The sequence below is a fragment of the Tursiops truncatus genome, chromosome X (assembly GCF_011762595.2).
Source record: "Tursiops truncatus isolate mTurTru1 chromosome X, mTurTru1.mat.Y, whole genome shotgun sequence".
Lineage (NCBI taxonomy): Eukaryota > Metazoa > Chordata > Mammalia > Artiodactyla > Delphinidae > Tursiops > Tursiops truncatus.
In genome coordinates this window covers 34,526,156-34,539,541 of record NC_047055.1, presented here as the reverse complement: position 1 = coordinate 34,539,541, position 13,386 = coordinate 34,526,156, and the positions used below count along the sequence as shown (strand labels likewise).

Sequence of the window (13,386 nt, the reverse complement as noted above, 5' to 3'; positions counted from 1 at the left end):
CTTGTATAGTTCTTTGAATTCTTATGATTTTTGTTGGTGGCTAGATAAAAGGTGAGCAAAACAATCTAGCTTCAAACGGGAAGGTAAAATACATGTTTCTTGACATTGATATTGATTCTTAAAAAATATTTTGAGGGGTTTTTATACCATCATGTCTCATCTATTTTAGTATTTCACTTCTAGATCCTTACTGTCTTTATGAATTTTTACTGTATCCTGGCTGAAATTATCTATTATGATTGACACTCTGTCATGAATTTTCCTTTTTTTATGTCCTCCCTGTGTGCCCTGCGTTGGAAGTGCGGAGTCTTAACCACTGGACTGCCAGGGAATTCCAGTGTCATGATTTTATTTTGATGGCTACAGTCCTGCTTTCTGAGGCAGTAGTTCTTAAGCTTTTTTGGGGTCATGAAACCCTTCAAAATACTTAAAACTATTGCTTCTCTCTCTACTCACACATATACATATTTTGCTATGAATTTCAGGGAATTTACAGGTACCTTGAGGCCGCCCCAGGTTAAGAATCCCTAGACGGAAGCCAACTTCAGTAATTCCTTGGTCATTGTTCATTAATATTTGATGGTAACTGTTAGACTCCTTTATAATTAAACCCTCTGATTAAATACATTTAAGTTTAGTAATTTCCAGTTTTTATAATACAACACAAATTATAAATTTTTCTCTTCGTTTAAAACATGCCAAACAACACATTTTGACACTAACCTTAATACTTTAACTCAGTATCTATAACCCATAATGTCTTGTGTAGTACTGTTTCTAACTGATAAAAGGAACTAAATGAAAATTATTTTCGTTTGTAGTAATTATTTTAGGATATATTACATTGGGCTATCTGGTAAAGCAATACAGTGTTGTAATTTACTCATTTACTGTTAAGTGTGCTTCTAAAGTATTTGCTGAACTGATAGTCACTGTTAGAATGATGTCTGTGAGAGGCCATATATTGCATCTTTGTTACTGTTCATTTCCCCTTTTGTCCAGAACATGGTGGTGGTTTTTCCACTACTGTATGAAGTGGGTGGATAATACACTCCCCAAATTTAGGAGTGAAAACCATTCCTAAATTTTCAGCCTAAGTAATTTTCTGGATTTCAGTTTTTCCATTTGTGAATTAGTAAAACTAGCTTTCCTCATAGGTGATTTCTAAGACATAAAAACAATTGTGTGGCATATTTGAAAATAAAAAATGTTGAAATAAGACATTTTCTCTTGGTTAGAGTTTTTGTTTTAAGAAGTAGGAATAGGCTTAGAGATATTTTCCTAGAATTCACAGTATATTGTCCTAAATGATACAGAAGGCAAAATCTTCATTGAATTTCATATTTAAATTCATATTCAGTCTCTAGTTGGGGTTGTAGTTAGAGAATTGAAGTTTACTTAGAGGTTTAAGTGCCCGAGTCTTTTCAGTGCATCAAAACAAAGAAAAGAATGTTCTGGTCTTTATTCTCCCTTTCTTCAATCCCCTGTCTGTCTATAGACAGATTGGACACTGCAAGTAGCTTAAAAAAAACAACAGAAAGCAACCTTCAGTATTTCTGTGTCAAGATGATATATTTTTAAAGAATACTGTTTTCCTTTTTTTCTAATCTGTATTAGAATGCTTCAGGTGGAAGTAGGGAAGAGAAGGAAATGAAAGCAAGTGGTTCTTGGTAATGTTTCTTCTGTTTTGCATATCTGAGCAAGGATAACTGCTCTGGGAAATCAGTTCTTTTTCTTTATTGTCTCCTTGAGGAGGTTGAATAGGGCCGTATTGGCCAAATTTTGTTTTGGGACCATTGTATTTCTTTTCCTCATTAACCTTGCTTTGCTAGTTCTGTTAAATGTTCACCATGAAAGGAAGTGACAGGTTCTAGTTTCAGAGTGCTGTTAAAACATGTTTTAAAAAAAGACAGTTTACCATTATATTTTTCAGTAATGAAAGACCTTAAAAAGGTTCTGTAGAGTTGCAGAGCAATTTCCCCCATTGCTCCCATGTTATTTGGTACTAAAAATAGTTAAATGATTTAGTATTATGTTTTTAAAAAAATACTAATTGCCTTTTCAGCAGGTTGTTACAAGTCCTTATATACATGTATCTATTGTTAATTTTTTCAGCTTTGTTGAGATATAATTGACATGTAACATTGTTTAACTTGTATATCATAATGATTTGATGTATGTATATAGTGAAAAATGGTTACCACAATAAGTTTAGTTAACATCCATCACCACATATAGTTACAAATTTTGTTACCTTTAAAAACGTAGGTCTGTTTATTTCGTTTGATAAGGTAAGATTTATCATTCATTTTTATGTGGGCCACAGCCTCACAATTTGCCAGGATGATATGTTAATCCCCCTATAAGCTATTTTTATGGTTAATGTTGATCACAAATTTGATCATCTAAAGGGAGGGCAAATCTGTTACCCACCACTGAATCACAGAGAATCACAGTTCCTTAGACCGGAAAGAGAGCTTAGAGATCATACAGCCCATCTCCTTTATTTTACAGATAAGGAAACTGATGCAGAGATTAAAGTGGCATAACAAAGTTCATAATATTCTTTTCACGGTACCATATTGTCTCTTAGAAATTAAAATAACTCAGAAGCATCATTTTTATACATTTACAATTATACATTTGCAGCTATACCATATACACACATTGTCACAGACAATGTATGCTGTTAAAAAAAAATTCCCAGCATATACCTCATATAATTGGTTGCGACATGAAGGAGTGTTATCTTAGAATTAAAACTATCAGTATTTATATGTTGTACTTCAAAGAATTTCCCTACTTCATCAGTGAAAGAAGAAATAGGCAATTCCAGTTAAAACAACAAATCCCATTTTCAAGTTGAATTACAGTATGGAAAGTAGTTGTAAAATTAAAGCACGTCAATTTTATGACAGGTCAAATGATAATTATTTTAAATTATTTTAATTTTCTTCCATTTGTTTTATTTTAATCTGTACCCACAGTACAGTGCTTAAGAGGTCTTTAAGGCAATTATTTTTCTTCCCATTATTTTCAAGAATTTAGGTGAAATTGTTCTGGTTCTTACCATATTTTTTTCTTTTTTTGACCAAAGAATAATTTCTTAGTGAACCACTTTATTTGGCAGGTAGCAGTTAACAGCAGTCAGTACTTAAACACTTATGTGCTACGCACTTGACATGCAGTAGCTTATGTAATTATTCCAACAACCTTAGATTTAGACCACAGAAAAATTCCTGGAGTAACATTTCTCAAACTTTGAAAAATTTTTTTTTTTTTTAAACTTTGAAAATTTGAAAGCAGTAGCTGTAGCGCATTAAAAACCATTAGTAACTTGAATGCTAAAGTTACCTGTTTAACTTTGACTTGGCCTTTTCCTAAACCATTTTTCCCCTTACGGGAAAGACCAGGTCAAAGTTAAGCAGGTAACTTTAGCATTCCTTGACTCCTTCAATATTGCTAATGGGCATATGAACCTCCAAGACAGGATTATGGTAGGTGGCCTTGAAACTCTCTTCTTAGGAATACTTAATAACTTGTGGAACACCTTGTTCTAGAGCACTGGTTCCCAAAGTGTGGTCCTGGGCTAGCAGCATCAGCATCTCCTGAGAACTTGTTAGAAATGCAAATTCTTGGGACCCACCCCAGACCTGGCTGAATCAGAATTTCTGGGCATGGGGTAATCCTTTTTCAAGCCTTTCACTTAAGAACCAACCACTGTTCTAGAGGTTTGCAGGATTGGAGTAGTTTGCTGTGGAAAAATAGCCAGTTTGGATTTCAATGCAATAGATATTTCAAAGGACACTATTAAATACTATGAAATTGCTTTCTGTTATATACAGGATGAATTCTAGTATTGTCCCACAGGTCTTTTTTTAAAAGTCCTATTGTACTAATTTGGGGAACATGACTTGTACTTAACCATCTCTGAGTCCTTGTTCATATCTTTTCTTCTTTAGTATGCAGTTCCTCTTTATAATAATTATACAAGAATCAGGAGACAATATGTAGTTCTAGTCCTAGTACTATTGCCAATTGGATGTGAAAACTTGGGTAAGGCTTATAATTATTTGAAACCCGTTTCTTCATCTGTAAAATAAGAGGTCCCTTTTAGCTGTAACATTCTACTTAATCATTTATTTTCCCAGTTTATTATGCCAGTCTGTTTCTTGCTCACTTTATTGAATTTTTAATTTTATTATTTCTTAATACATGTAAATATATAAAATTTTAACTAGTTCTACAAGGCTTATAACAAGAAACAGCAGTTCTGTGTCCCATTCCTCCCCATCTCTAATCCTGCTTCCTGTAGGTAACCATATTACATTATTTTATATGTTTTATAAGTGATATTTTCGAACTTGTTTTTTAAATTTAAATATCATCTGTAGACTTCCTACTGTGGAAGAGAGGCTTTGTCTCCCTCCTCCCTTGCTTCCACAGTGGGAAGTCTACAGGTGATATTTAAATTTAAAAAACAAAAACAAATTTAGTTTATCAGTTATGGTGAGATCTGTTTTCAGTGTTGACATTATTATGATTCTTTGAGTACAGTATTCACATATGAGCCATGTTGTAAGTGTTGATTGATTACATTTCTATAAAATTGTTCACCTCATTTCTGTTTTTTCATTTGCTCAGTTTTCTATAGAACTATTCCCAAACTCCAACAGAGGTGGCCATCTTTCCTAGTATGTTTAAATATGCTAGGTTATCTGTGACTTTTATTATTATTTATGTTTTACTATGTCTGTGCTGGAGTTCTCTTTTCTTTTACCTGAACTGGTTGTTCTCTATCTAGTCCTGCTTAAAAGTCTGTCCTCCTGGGATTTCCCCTTTATCCTTATCTTAAAAATTCCTTTTGCTTCTCTTGTGTTGAATCTTCTGTTTCCAGGATTCTATGTGCCCCACCCCTTTTTGTGGTTTAACTTCTTTGTTTTGGTTTCAGATATCCTCCACTAGCTTTCTGACAGTAAGGCGCATTTTTTTAAATCTTTCAAGTTTGAAAATGCCTTCTACTCTTCCATCTGATTGATAGCTTGGTGTATAGAGTTCAAGGTTGGAAATAATTTCCCCTCATATATTGAACTTCATTGTTTTCTAGCTTCTAGTTCTTCTGATGAGAAGTTTATTGCTATTCATATGTGTGATCTTTTAAGACCTGTTTTTCCTCTCAGAAAGCTTTAGAATGTTGTTATATGCATTGCAGATCATCTTTTTTGCTTTCATTGTTCTGGCTACTTCATGGACCTTTTCAATCTAAATATAGACAGTCATATCCTGCAGTGCTAGAATTTTCCATACATCATCATCATTATTTCTTCCTCTCCGCTTTCTTCATCTCATTTTGAGACTCCTGTTAGTTAGATATTGGCTTTCCTGAATTGATTCTCTAATTTTCTTGTTTTTTCTCTCCAACCTTGTCTGTTTTGTGAGCTCCTCAACTGTAAATTCTGTTCCTTCTACTATTTTTGTTTTATTTATTTTTAAATTTAAATACAGCAAAATTAGCATTTTTCATGTACAGTTCTATAAATTTTGAAAAATGCATAATCGTGTAACCACCACTACAATCAAGATACAGAACTCTTCCACCACACCCATAAATCCGCTCCTGTCATCCCTTTGTAGTCAACCCTTTCCTACAATGCTAACTACTGGCAGCAACCAATCTGTTTTTCCTTCCTATGGTTTTGTCTTTTCCAGTATGTCATATAAATGCAGTCATACAGTATGTAGCCTTCTGAATCTCTCCTTTTACTTAGCACAATGCATCTGCGATTCACACATGTTCTTGTATATATCCATAATTCATTATTTTTTATTGTTGAGGAGTATGCTGTTGTATGGATGTACCACAGTTTGTCCATTCACCAGTTGAAGGATGTTTGGATTGTTTCCAGTTTGGGAGGAATCATGATTATGAATAAAGCTTCTATAAATATTCATGTACAGGTTTTTGTGTGAACTTAAGTTTTCATTTCTCTTGAATATTTACCCAGAAGTGGGGTTGCTGTGTCATATGGCAACTCTTTTTTATTTTATAAGAATCTGCTAAACTATTTTTCCAGAGTGGCTGTACTATTTTATATTCCTACCAGCAACATACGAGAGTTTCAGTTGCTCTGCATCTTTGTCAACACTTGGTATTGTCATTAAAAAAAAATTATTTTAGTCATTCTAAGATGTATGTAGTAGTATCTCATTAAAGATATACAAGTGGCCAATAGGCACATGAAGAGATGCTGCTCAACATTATTAGCCATCAGGGGAATGCAAAACAAAACCACAGCAAGATACCACTTCATACCCACATAGGATGGCTGTAATCTAAGAGATGGACAGTAAGTGTTGATAGGATGTGAATCGGGAATCCTCATACACTACTGATGAGAATGAAAATAGTGCAGCTGCTGTGGAATGTGGTGACAGTTCCTCAAATGGTTAAACATAGAGTTACCATATGATCCAGCAACTCCATTCCTGGGTATTACCCAAGAGAATAGAAATGTCCAAACGAAAACTTGGACACGAATGTTTATAACAGCCTTAGTCATGATAGTCAAAAAGTGAAAACAACCCAAATATCTGTCAACTGATGAATGGATAAATAAAATCTGCCTTAACTATACAAAGGATTGAAATACTGATACATAGGTGCTCCTTGAAAACATCATGCTAAGTGAAAGAAGTCAGTTACACAGAACTGTATATTGTATTCCATTTATTTGAAGTGTGCGGAATAGGCAAATATGTAGAGACAGAAAGTAAATTGGTGGTTGCATGGAGTTGGTGGGGATAGGAGGATTGGAGGCTGATGGTTGTGGGATGTGGGGTTTCATTTTGGGGTAATGTAAAATTGTGATGGACATACAACTGTAAATATACTAAAAACCCATTGAAATTCACCTTTTAAGTGAGTGAATTGTATGGTATGTGAACTATGTTATAAAGCTATTAAAAGATCACCAGTTTTAAGTGTACAGTTCAGTAATTCTTAGTGATTATGCAAAGTTGTGCAAACGTCACCACAAAAGAGTTTTATAACATTTTTATCCATCAAAAAGATCCTTTGTGCCTGTTTGCATTTAGTACCTATTCCCATCTCAACCCTAGGCAACCACTAACCTGCTTTCTTTCTCTGTAGATTTGTTCTTTTGGTATATTTCATATAGATGGAATCATATCTTTTGGAATCATGCCCCTTTTGCATCTGGCTGCTTTTACTTAGGATCCAGTTTCTCCACGTCCTTGCTAACACTTGTTATTGTCTGTACTATTTATCATAGCCACCCTAGTAGGTGTGTAGTGATGTCTCATTGTGGTTTTTTTTTGTTTTTTTTTTTTTTTGCGCGGTACGCGGGCCTCTCACTGTTGTGGCCTCTCCCGTTGCGGAGCACAGGCTCCGGACGCGCAGGCTCAGCGGCCATGGCTCACGCGCCCAGCCGCTCCGCGGCATGTGGGATCTTCCCGGACCGGGGCACAAACCTGTGTCCCCTGCATCGGCAGGCGGACTCTCAACCACTGCGCCACCAGGGAAGCCCTCATTGTGGTTTTAATTTGCATTTTCCTAATGACGTTAAACACCTTCTTACGTGCTTATTAGGCGCTCCTGTATCTTTGGTGAAATGTGTAGTCAGATCTTTGCCCATTTTAAATTGTATTGTTCTTTTCTTATTGTTGACTTTTGAGTTCTCTTATATATTTTTGATACAAAGTTTTTTTGTCAGACATGTATCTTCCAGTCTGTGGCTTCTGTTTTCACTCTCCTAATAGTGTCATTTGCGGAGCAAAAGTTCTGAATTTTGATAAAGTCCAATTAATCAATTTTTCTTTTATTATATCACATTTAAGTTCTCTTTTCCCAACTCAAGGTCTTGAAGATTTTCTCCTATGCTGTCGTCTAAAAGTTTTGTTCTACATTTAGATCTTTGATCCATTTTGAGTTAATTATTGTAGAAGATGTGAGGTATAGTTTGAGGATCATTGTTCTTATTTTGCATATGGATGTCAGGTGTTCCAGCAGCATTTGATAAAAACACTATTTTCTCTATTGAGCTGCTTTTGCACCTTTGTCAAAAATCAATTGACTGAATTTGTATGGGTCTCTTTCTGTGTGTTTTCTTTGTGTGTTTACTTTCCCTTTCCTCTATCTCTCTTTGTCTTCCTGCCTCTAATTTTTCTTCTCTTTGTTTCCTGCTCTTTCACCTATTTTCTGATTCTCTCTCCCTCTCCCAGTTTTCCCTTCTTCTATTCCCTTTTTCAAAATGAAGTGTATGGGTTAATATTGATTGAAGCTTTATATACCATATTTTTAGTATAAATAGCAATAAATATGAAGAATTTACATTTTTCTCTACAAGTAAAAAATGCCAAAAATGAATTAACTTTTTCACTATAATTCAGTTTTTCTCAGTGAATTTATGGTCTTAAAGAAAGATGGTGATCCCTCTTCCCAAACCATGTTTCAGAACTTCTGCACCAGTGTTTCGGTTTCTTTGAAAAATAAATTAGTCAAGGTAATTTCAAATTGGCATGCTAAAGAAAGTCAAGATTTTATTTTTTCTACCATGCTTTTATTTCATTCCTAAATTGTAAAATTGATTATTGATGCTTTTCCTGTTGGAGGCAGTCATGATTACTACTGGAGCCACAGATACCAGAAAAACAATTCTGAAAGCAGCTTAATTTTGCAGCTTCTCCAAAGCCAGCTTTAGATCTATTTATTTCTTAAAACACTTAGAAAAAGTAAGAATGGAATTGGATTTTGGCATTTAAATAACACTTGACAGTGAAATCAAGTAATACAAGTGACCAGTGCTGTTTTTGAACCTTACAAAAAGTACAGTCGTATTTACTTCGGTTTTCTCTGAATTAAGAGCAGTTTTTCCAGAAAAGTGCCCTAAACATTGAAACATGCCTCTCATGTCCAACACCTCTAGTGTGGTGCCACAGCATTTTAAATGTAGCCTATTAGCAAGTTTGTGGGTAAGATATTTCTTCCATTAAGCTTCATTTTAAATTTTCATTGTTTGCATTTTCAGAGAAAGACACTTTTTGCAATTTCTCTTTCTGTAAATGTTGTACGGTAGTTTGGAGACATTAGTCAAGAATTGTATTAGTGTTTTCTAGCATAACTAATGGATTTAATTTCTGTGGTCCCAGCAGAGGGTTATTATTATTTAGGAGAAATAAATGAGATTACTTAAACATCATACCTGAAATATCCAGATAACTTGCTTTGGCCCTTTACTTTGCTTGAACTGTGACCTCTGCCCTTTTAGATCAAGGGAGTCCCCCTCTCCCTCCCATTTTCTTTGTTTCTTAAGGTAGTCTTAACACAAACGCTTACTCAGTTAATTATGTTCCGATTTTTTTTTCCTCTCATCTACATGAAACTATGATGGGAGCAGGGAACTTGGGCAGAGACTGGTTGAAAATTCGGGCAGAGATCTTAAAGCAATGTAATGTGGGTTGGGCTGCATCATACACACCTGAGCCTTATTGCAGTCCCTTTGCAACCTCGTGCAGCAGTTGCCTTGAGTTAAGCTGCAGACTCGGCTTCCTTTTGGTCCCGAAGCTCAGCTGCTTGTGCATACTTCTCTCAACCTTGGGTTGGTTGGGTTACTCCCACCCTTCCCCAACAAGGTAACTCTGCAAGTTCCTTCTCGCTCCCACGTCTCCTTCTCAAGTCAAGTTCTCTATTCCTAGGAGCATCGGCTCTTCCTCTTCTTTTCACAGGGTCCCGACTTATCCTGGGCCAGCCCTTTGCTTCTCCTGCTCCTGAGAAGTGCCAAGATTGTGCAGCGCTGACTCCAACTGCCTTCTCGTGCCTAGACTTTGGGCTGCTTTCTGGATACCTGCATAAGCAAGCCCTGTTACTGCTACCCATTCCTACCTGCACCCTGCTTTTTCCTTCTTGCCACACCTGTGTTACTTTCTCCCCCTCCCCAACTCCACCCCCTGTGCACAATGCATAAAGGATGGAAAAAGTACTGCGGCCAGAAGTCTCTGAATGAGGCATCAATGGATGAATACTTAGGCAGCTTAGGGCTGTTTCGAAAGCTGACTGCCAAGGATGCCTCTTGCCTCTTTCGGGCTATTTCGGAGCAGGTAAAAGGAAAACAAATACATCTTCTCTATGCTGAGTTTTTGGAGTTTGAGATTTGGCACAGTTCTGTAGCTAGAAGACCTGTAGCCCACCCAAACAGAACAACAGAAATTCCCTTTTCCCTATTTAAAACATCAGGGTCTCTCTACTTATTAGCTTGGTGCATGCCTTTGCTGATTAGTTCAAATATATTGCTGTGCCTTTGCTATCTTCTCTGTTTTCTAAATGCCACTTTGGAATGTAAGAGGTAAAGTAATGGGGTTAAAGAAAACTTTGAAATGTATCTTGATCCTTTATAAGCAGCACCTTCTTCCCCTAAATTTTATGCCTAAGGAAAAATTTATAGTAGTAGAAAGGGGGGGCATGACAGAATCATACCTCTTCTGTATCGCTAAAGATGACAAAAACAGATTTTAGTAAGATCAGGACTTAATTTCCCAGTTTCCTACGTATGTTCTGAATAAGGGGAGGACTTGAGTGTCCAGTTCATAGTCTTAACTTAGAAGCTTCTGTTTCAAATAACTGCTGACAGTGAGCTGGTCTTTCTCTTCTTTTTAGTTGTTTTGCAGCCAGGTCCATCACTTGGAAATCAGGAAGGCTTGTGTCTCATATATGAGAGAAAATCAACAAACGTTTGAGTCTGTAAGTAGAATACATACCCAAGGGAGAGTTGCTCATAGAATATGTAGCAGGTAGGAAATGAATTTTGAGTACCTACGCATGAATATTATATCCCGCAATCTCCTCTCAATAGCAAATATTTAATTTTCAGTTGGCTTCCTTCCTCCTAGCTAGTAGCATGCTTCTGGATCTTCTCCCAGAATTAGATTGTTTTGTACTTTAATTAAAAATTAAGAAAGTTAATCTTTATCCTTCCCACTATTTATTCACCCCCACACCCAAAAAGTCACATTGTGACTGTTATCCATATCACAGTTCTCTTAAACAAGTAATCAGTTCACGAGGGGTTTGGCTATGTTAATATTTTTAAATGTGTATTTTTAAATTTGTATAAATGGGAACCCCTTGTGTTCTTTCTTAATTCTATGCACAGTGATTGTCAGCCAGTCAACTTGAAGAATCTTGTAAAACTTAACTCTAAGGAAACAACTTATTCCTGAACATGTCTTTTTCATGTGACAAACTGGTAATTGGAGCTCTGCCACTAATGATTAACTTTAAAACAACTTTTAGAAGGCATCTTCGTATACGTTGAAGTATTTGAATTCTTGTTAACAAAATAAGGTTTTATCAAGATCTGATTTGAAGTGCGCCCTTTCCTGTGGCTGTTGTTTTTTTTGTTGTTTGTTTTTTTGTTGTTTTAAACATTCCTAGCCCTTCCAGTACTATTTGTTCTCCTGACTATATTATGGGTATTTGCCTGCTGTTCGAGGTTTACTCTTAATTTTCTCAACAGGTTTCTGTGAATTTTAAAACTATATGAAGCCTTCTTGATTTTAAAGCTTATTACCTTGAAGTTAATTAGTGGTCACCACACCTGGGGAAAGGATTATTTGTGAAATTACTTCAAATGCAAGACCATGGTGTAAAGCAGTGCATCTCAAGTATTTTTGTGCATACAAATCACCTGGGGATCTTGTTAAAAAAACAATTCTGATTCACTAGAGCTGAGCTGGGGCCCCAGATTTCAGCAGTTAAATTCCTGAGTGATGCTTGCTGTTGTTCAAGGACCACATTTTGAGTAACAAAGATGTCTGTAAAATTTTAAAACCACATGGATGAATCTCAGATTAATTATGCAGAGTGAAAGAAGCCAGACCTCCCCAAAAAAGTACATACTGTATGATTTCCTTTATATAAAACTCTAGAAAATACAAGTCAATCTGTAGTGACAGAAAGCAGATCAGTGGTTGCTTGGGGGTTAGTGAAGTTATAGAGGGGCACAAGGAAACTTACGGGGGTGATGGATATATTCACTATCACGATTGTCATGATGGTTTCATGGGTGCATACGTAAGTCAACTTATTTGTGCCATTTAAATATGTGTGCTTATTGTATGTCAGTTATGCCTCAAAACTGTTTAAAAAGGAAACTGAGAAAAATTAACATAGTTTTTTAAGTCTAGTGATATACATGCATGGAACTAAATGTATATTATATTTCCTGAGTTTAATTTTTATTGAGGTATATTTTACATATCATAAAATTCACCACTGTAAGTTTAGTGTTTTAAGTTTTGGCAATAATATAGTCAAGCAACTGCTACTGCAGTCAAGATACAAAATATTTCCATCACCCAAAAAGTTCCCTTGTTGCCTGTGCTTTGTTTGAAACTAGTGAAATTCCTTTTAAAGTTCCTCAGTTTAACTTTGTAAATGCATGTCTGCTGTCAAATTTGAAATCCTTATAATTATTGTGCTTGCTTGATTTATGAAAATTGTCGTTACTTAAGTTGGCATTTCAAAAGAAACTCCAAAGGCATACTGTTTGATGAAATGCACTGGTATGTGGATAAGCCAGGAGCAGTTCCTGAGATAGTCTTATAGTCCAGCTTTTCTCCACTAACTTTTGTGTATGTACAAATCTTCTTGAGGTGCTGTGCAAAGTAGTCATTTAATACCATAATTGTTCAGCTGAACAACAGCAATATAATCAGATTTCAGTAATGCTATGTATTTGGTTAAGTCAAGTTTGTTTTATTTTTGAAGTATGTGGAGGGATCTTTTGAGAAATACCTGGAACGGTTGGGAGATCCCAAGGTAAGATCAAATATGGGGGTTTAATCTTTTCAGAGTATTTGGAATAGTAGCCTAAGTATCATTCAGCTGTGTCACTTTAGCTAGGCCCAGTCTATTTTCTTAAGTAGCCAGCTGTGTTGAATCAAATAGTTCTTGCAAAAGTTTAGAGGCTGGGAATTGACCTGTTGTTTTGTGTTGAATATTGAAAATTGTGTGTTAACAATTTTATCATCTATAGACTAGTGAAAGAGTATACACTACTTGGGAACAGGACTAACCCAAGCCTTTTCACTTTAATGGGGGAGGGGGGTGGCAATGAATGTTACTAGGTCATTATTTTTTTTATTAAACAATTCTCCTGATTTGTAGTTATCCTTCTTTTATGTGGGAGTAAGATTCCTAAACATATTAAAAATAATTTTATGTGATTAAATTAATTCCATAGTTCTGGACTTAACACATTTACTAAATACCCTGCTAACTTCGTATTCTTACACTAATTACATTTTTATTGTGTCTTTTAAATCTCCCATATTCCTGTCCTTGTTACTTAATAGCTAACTAAGAAGATC

At 35.5% G+C, this 13,386-nt stretch overlaps 1 protein-coding gene across 1 annotated transcript in view; it reads left to right on the top strand.

Annotated features, from left to right (window-relative positions):
* Positions 1-13,386, top strand: part of ALG13 (ALG13 UDP-N-acetylglucosaminyltransferase subunit) — a 74,656-nt gene that overhangs the window by 9,791 nt on the left and 51,479 nt on the right. Inside the window, 5 exon segments of the mRNA XM_073798877.1 lie at positions 9,584-9,651; positions 9,745-9,973; positions 9,975-10,116; positions 10,673-10,756; positions 12,785-12,835. Of these exon segments, the coding sequence (XP_073654978.1) occupies positions 9,584-9,651; positions 9,745-9,973; positions 9,975-10,116; positions 10,673-10,756; positions 12,785-12,835 (574 nt within the window).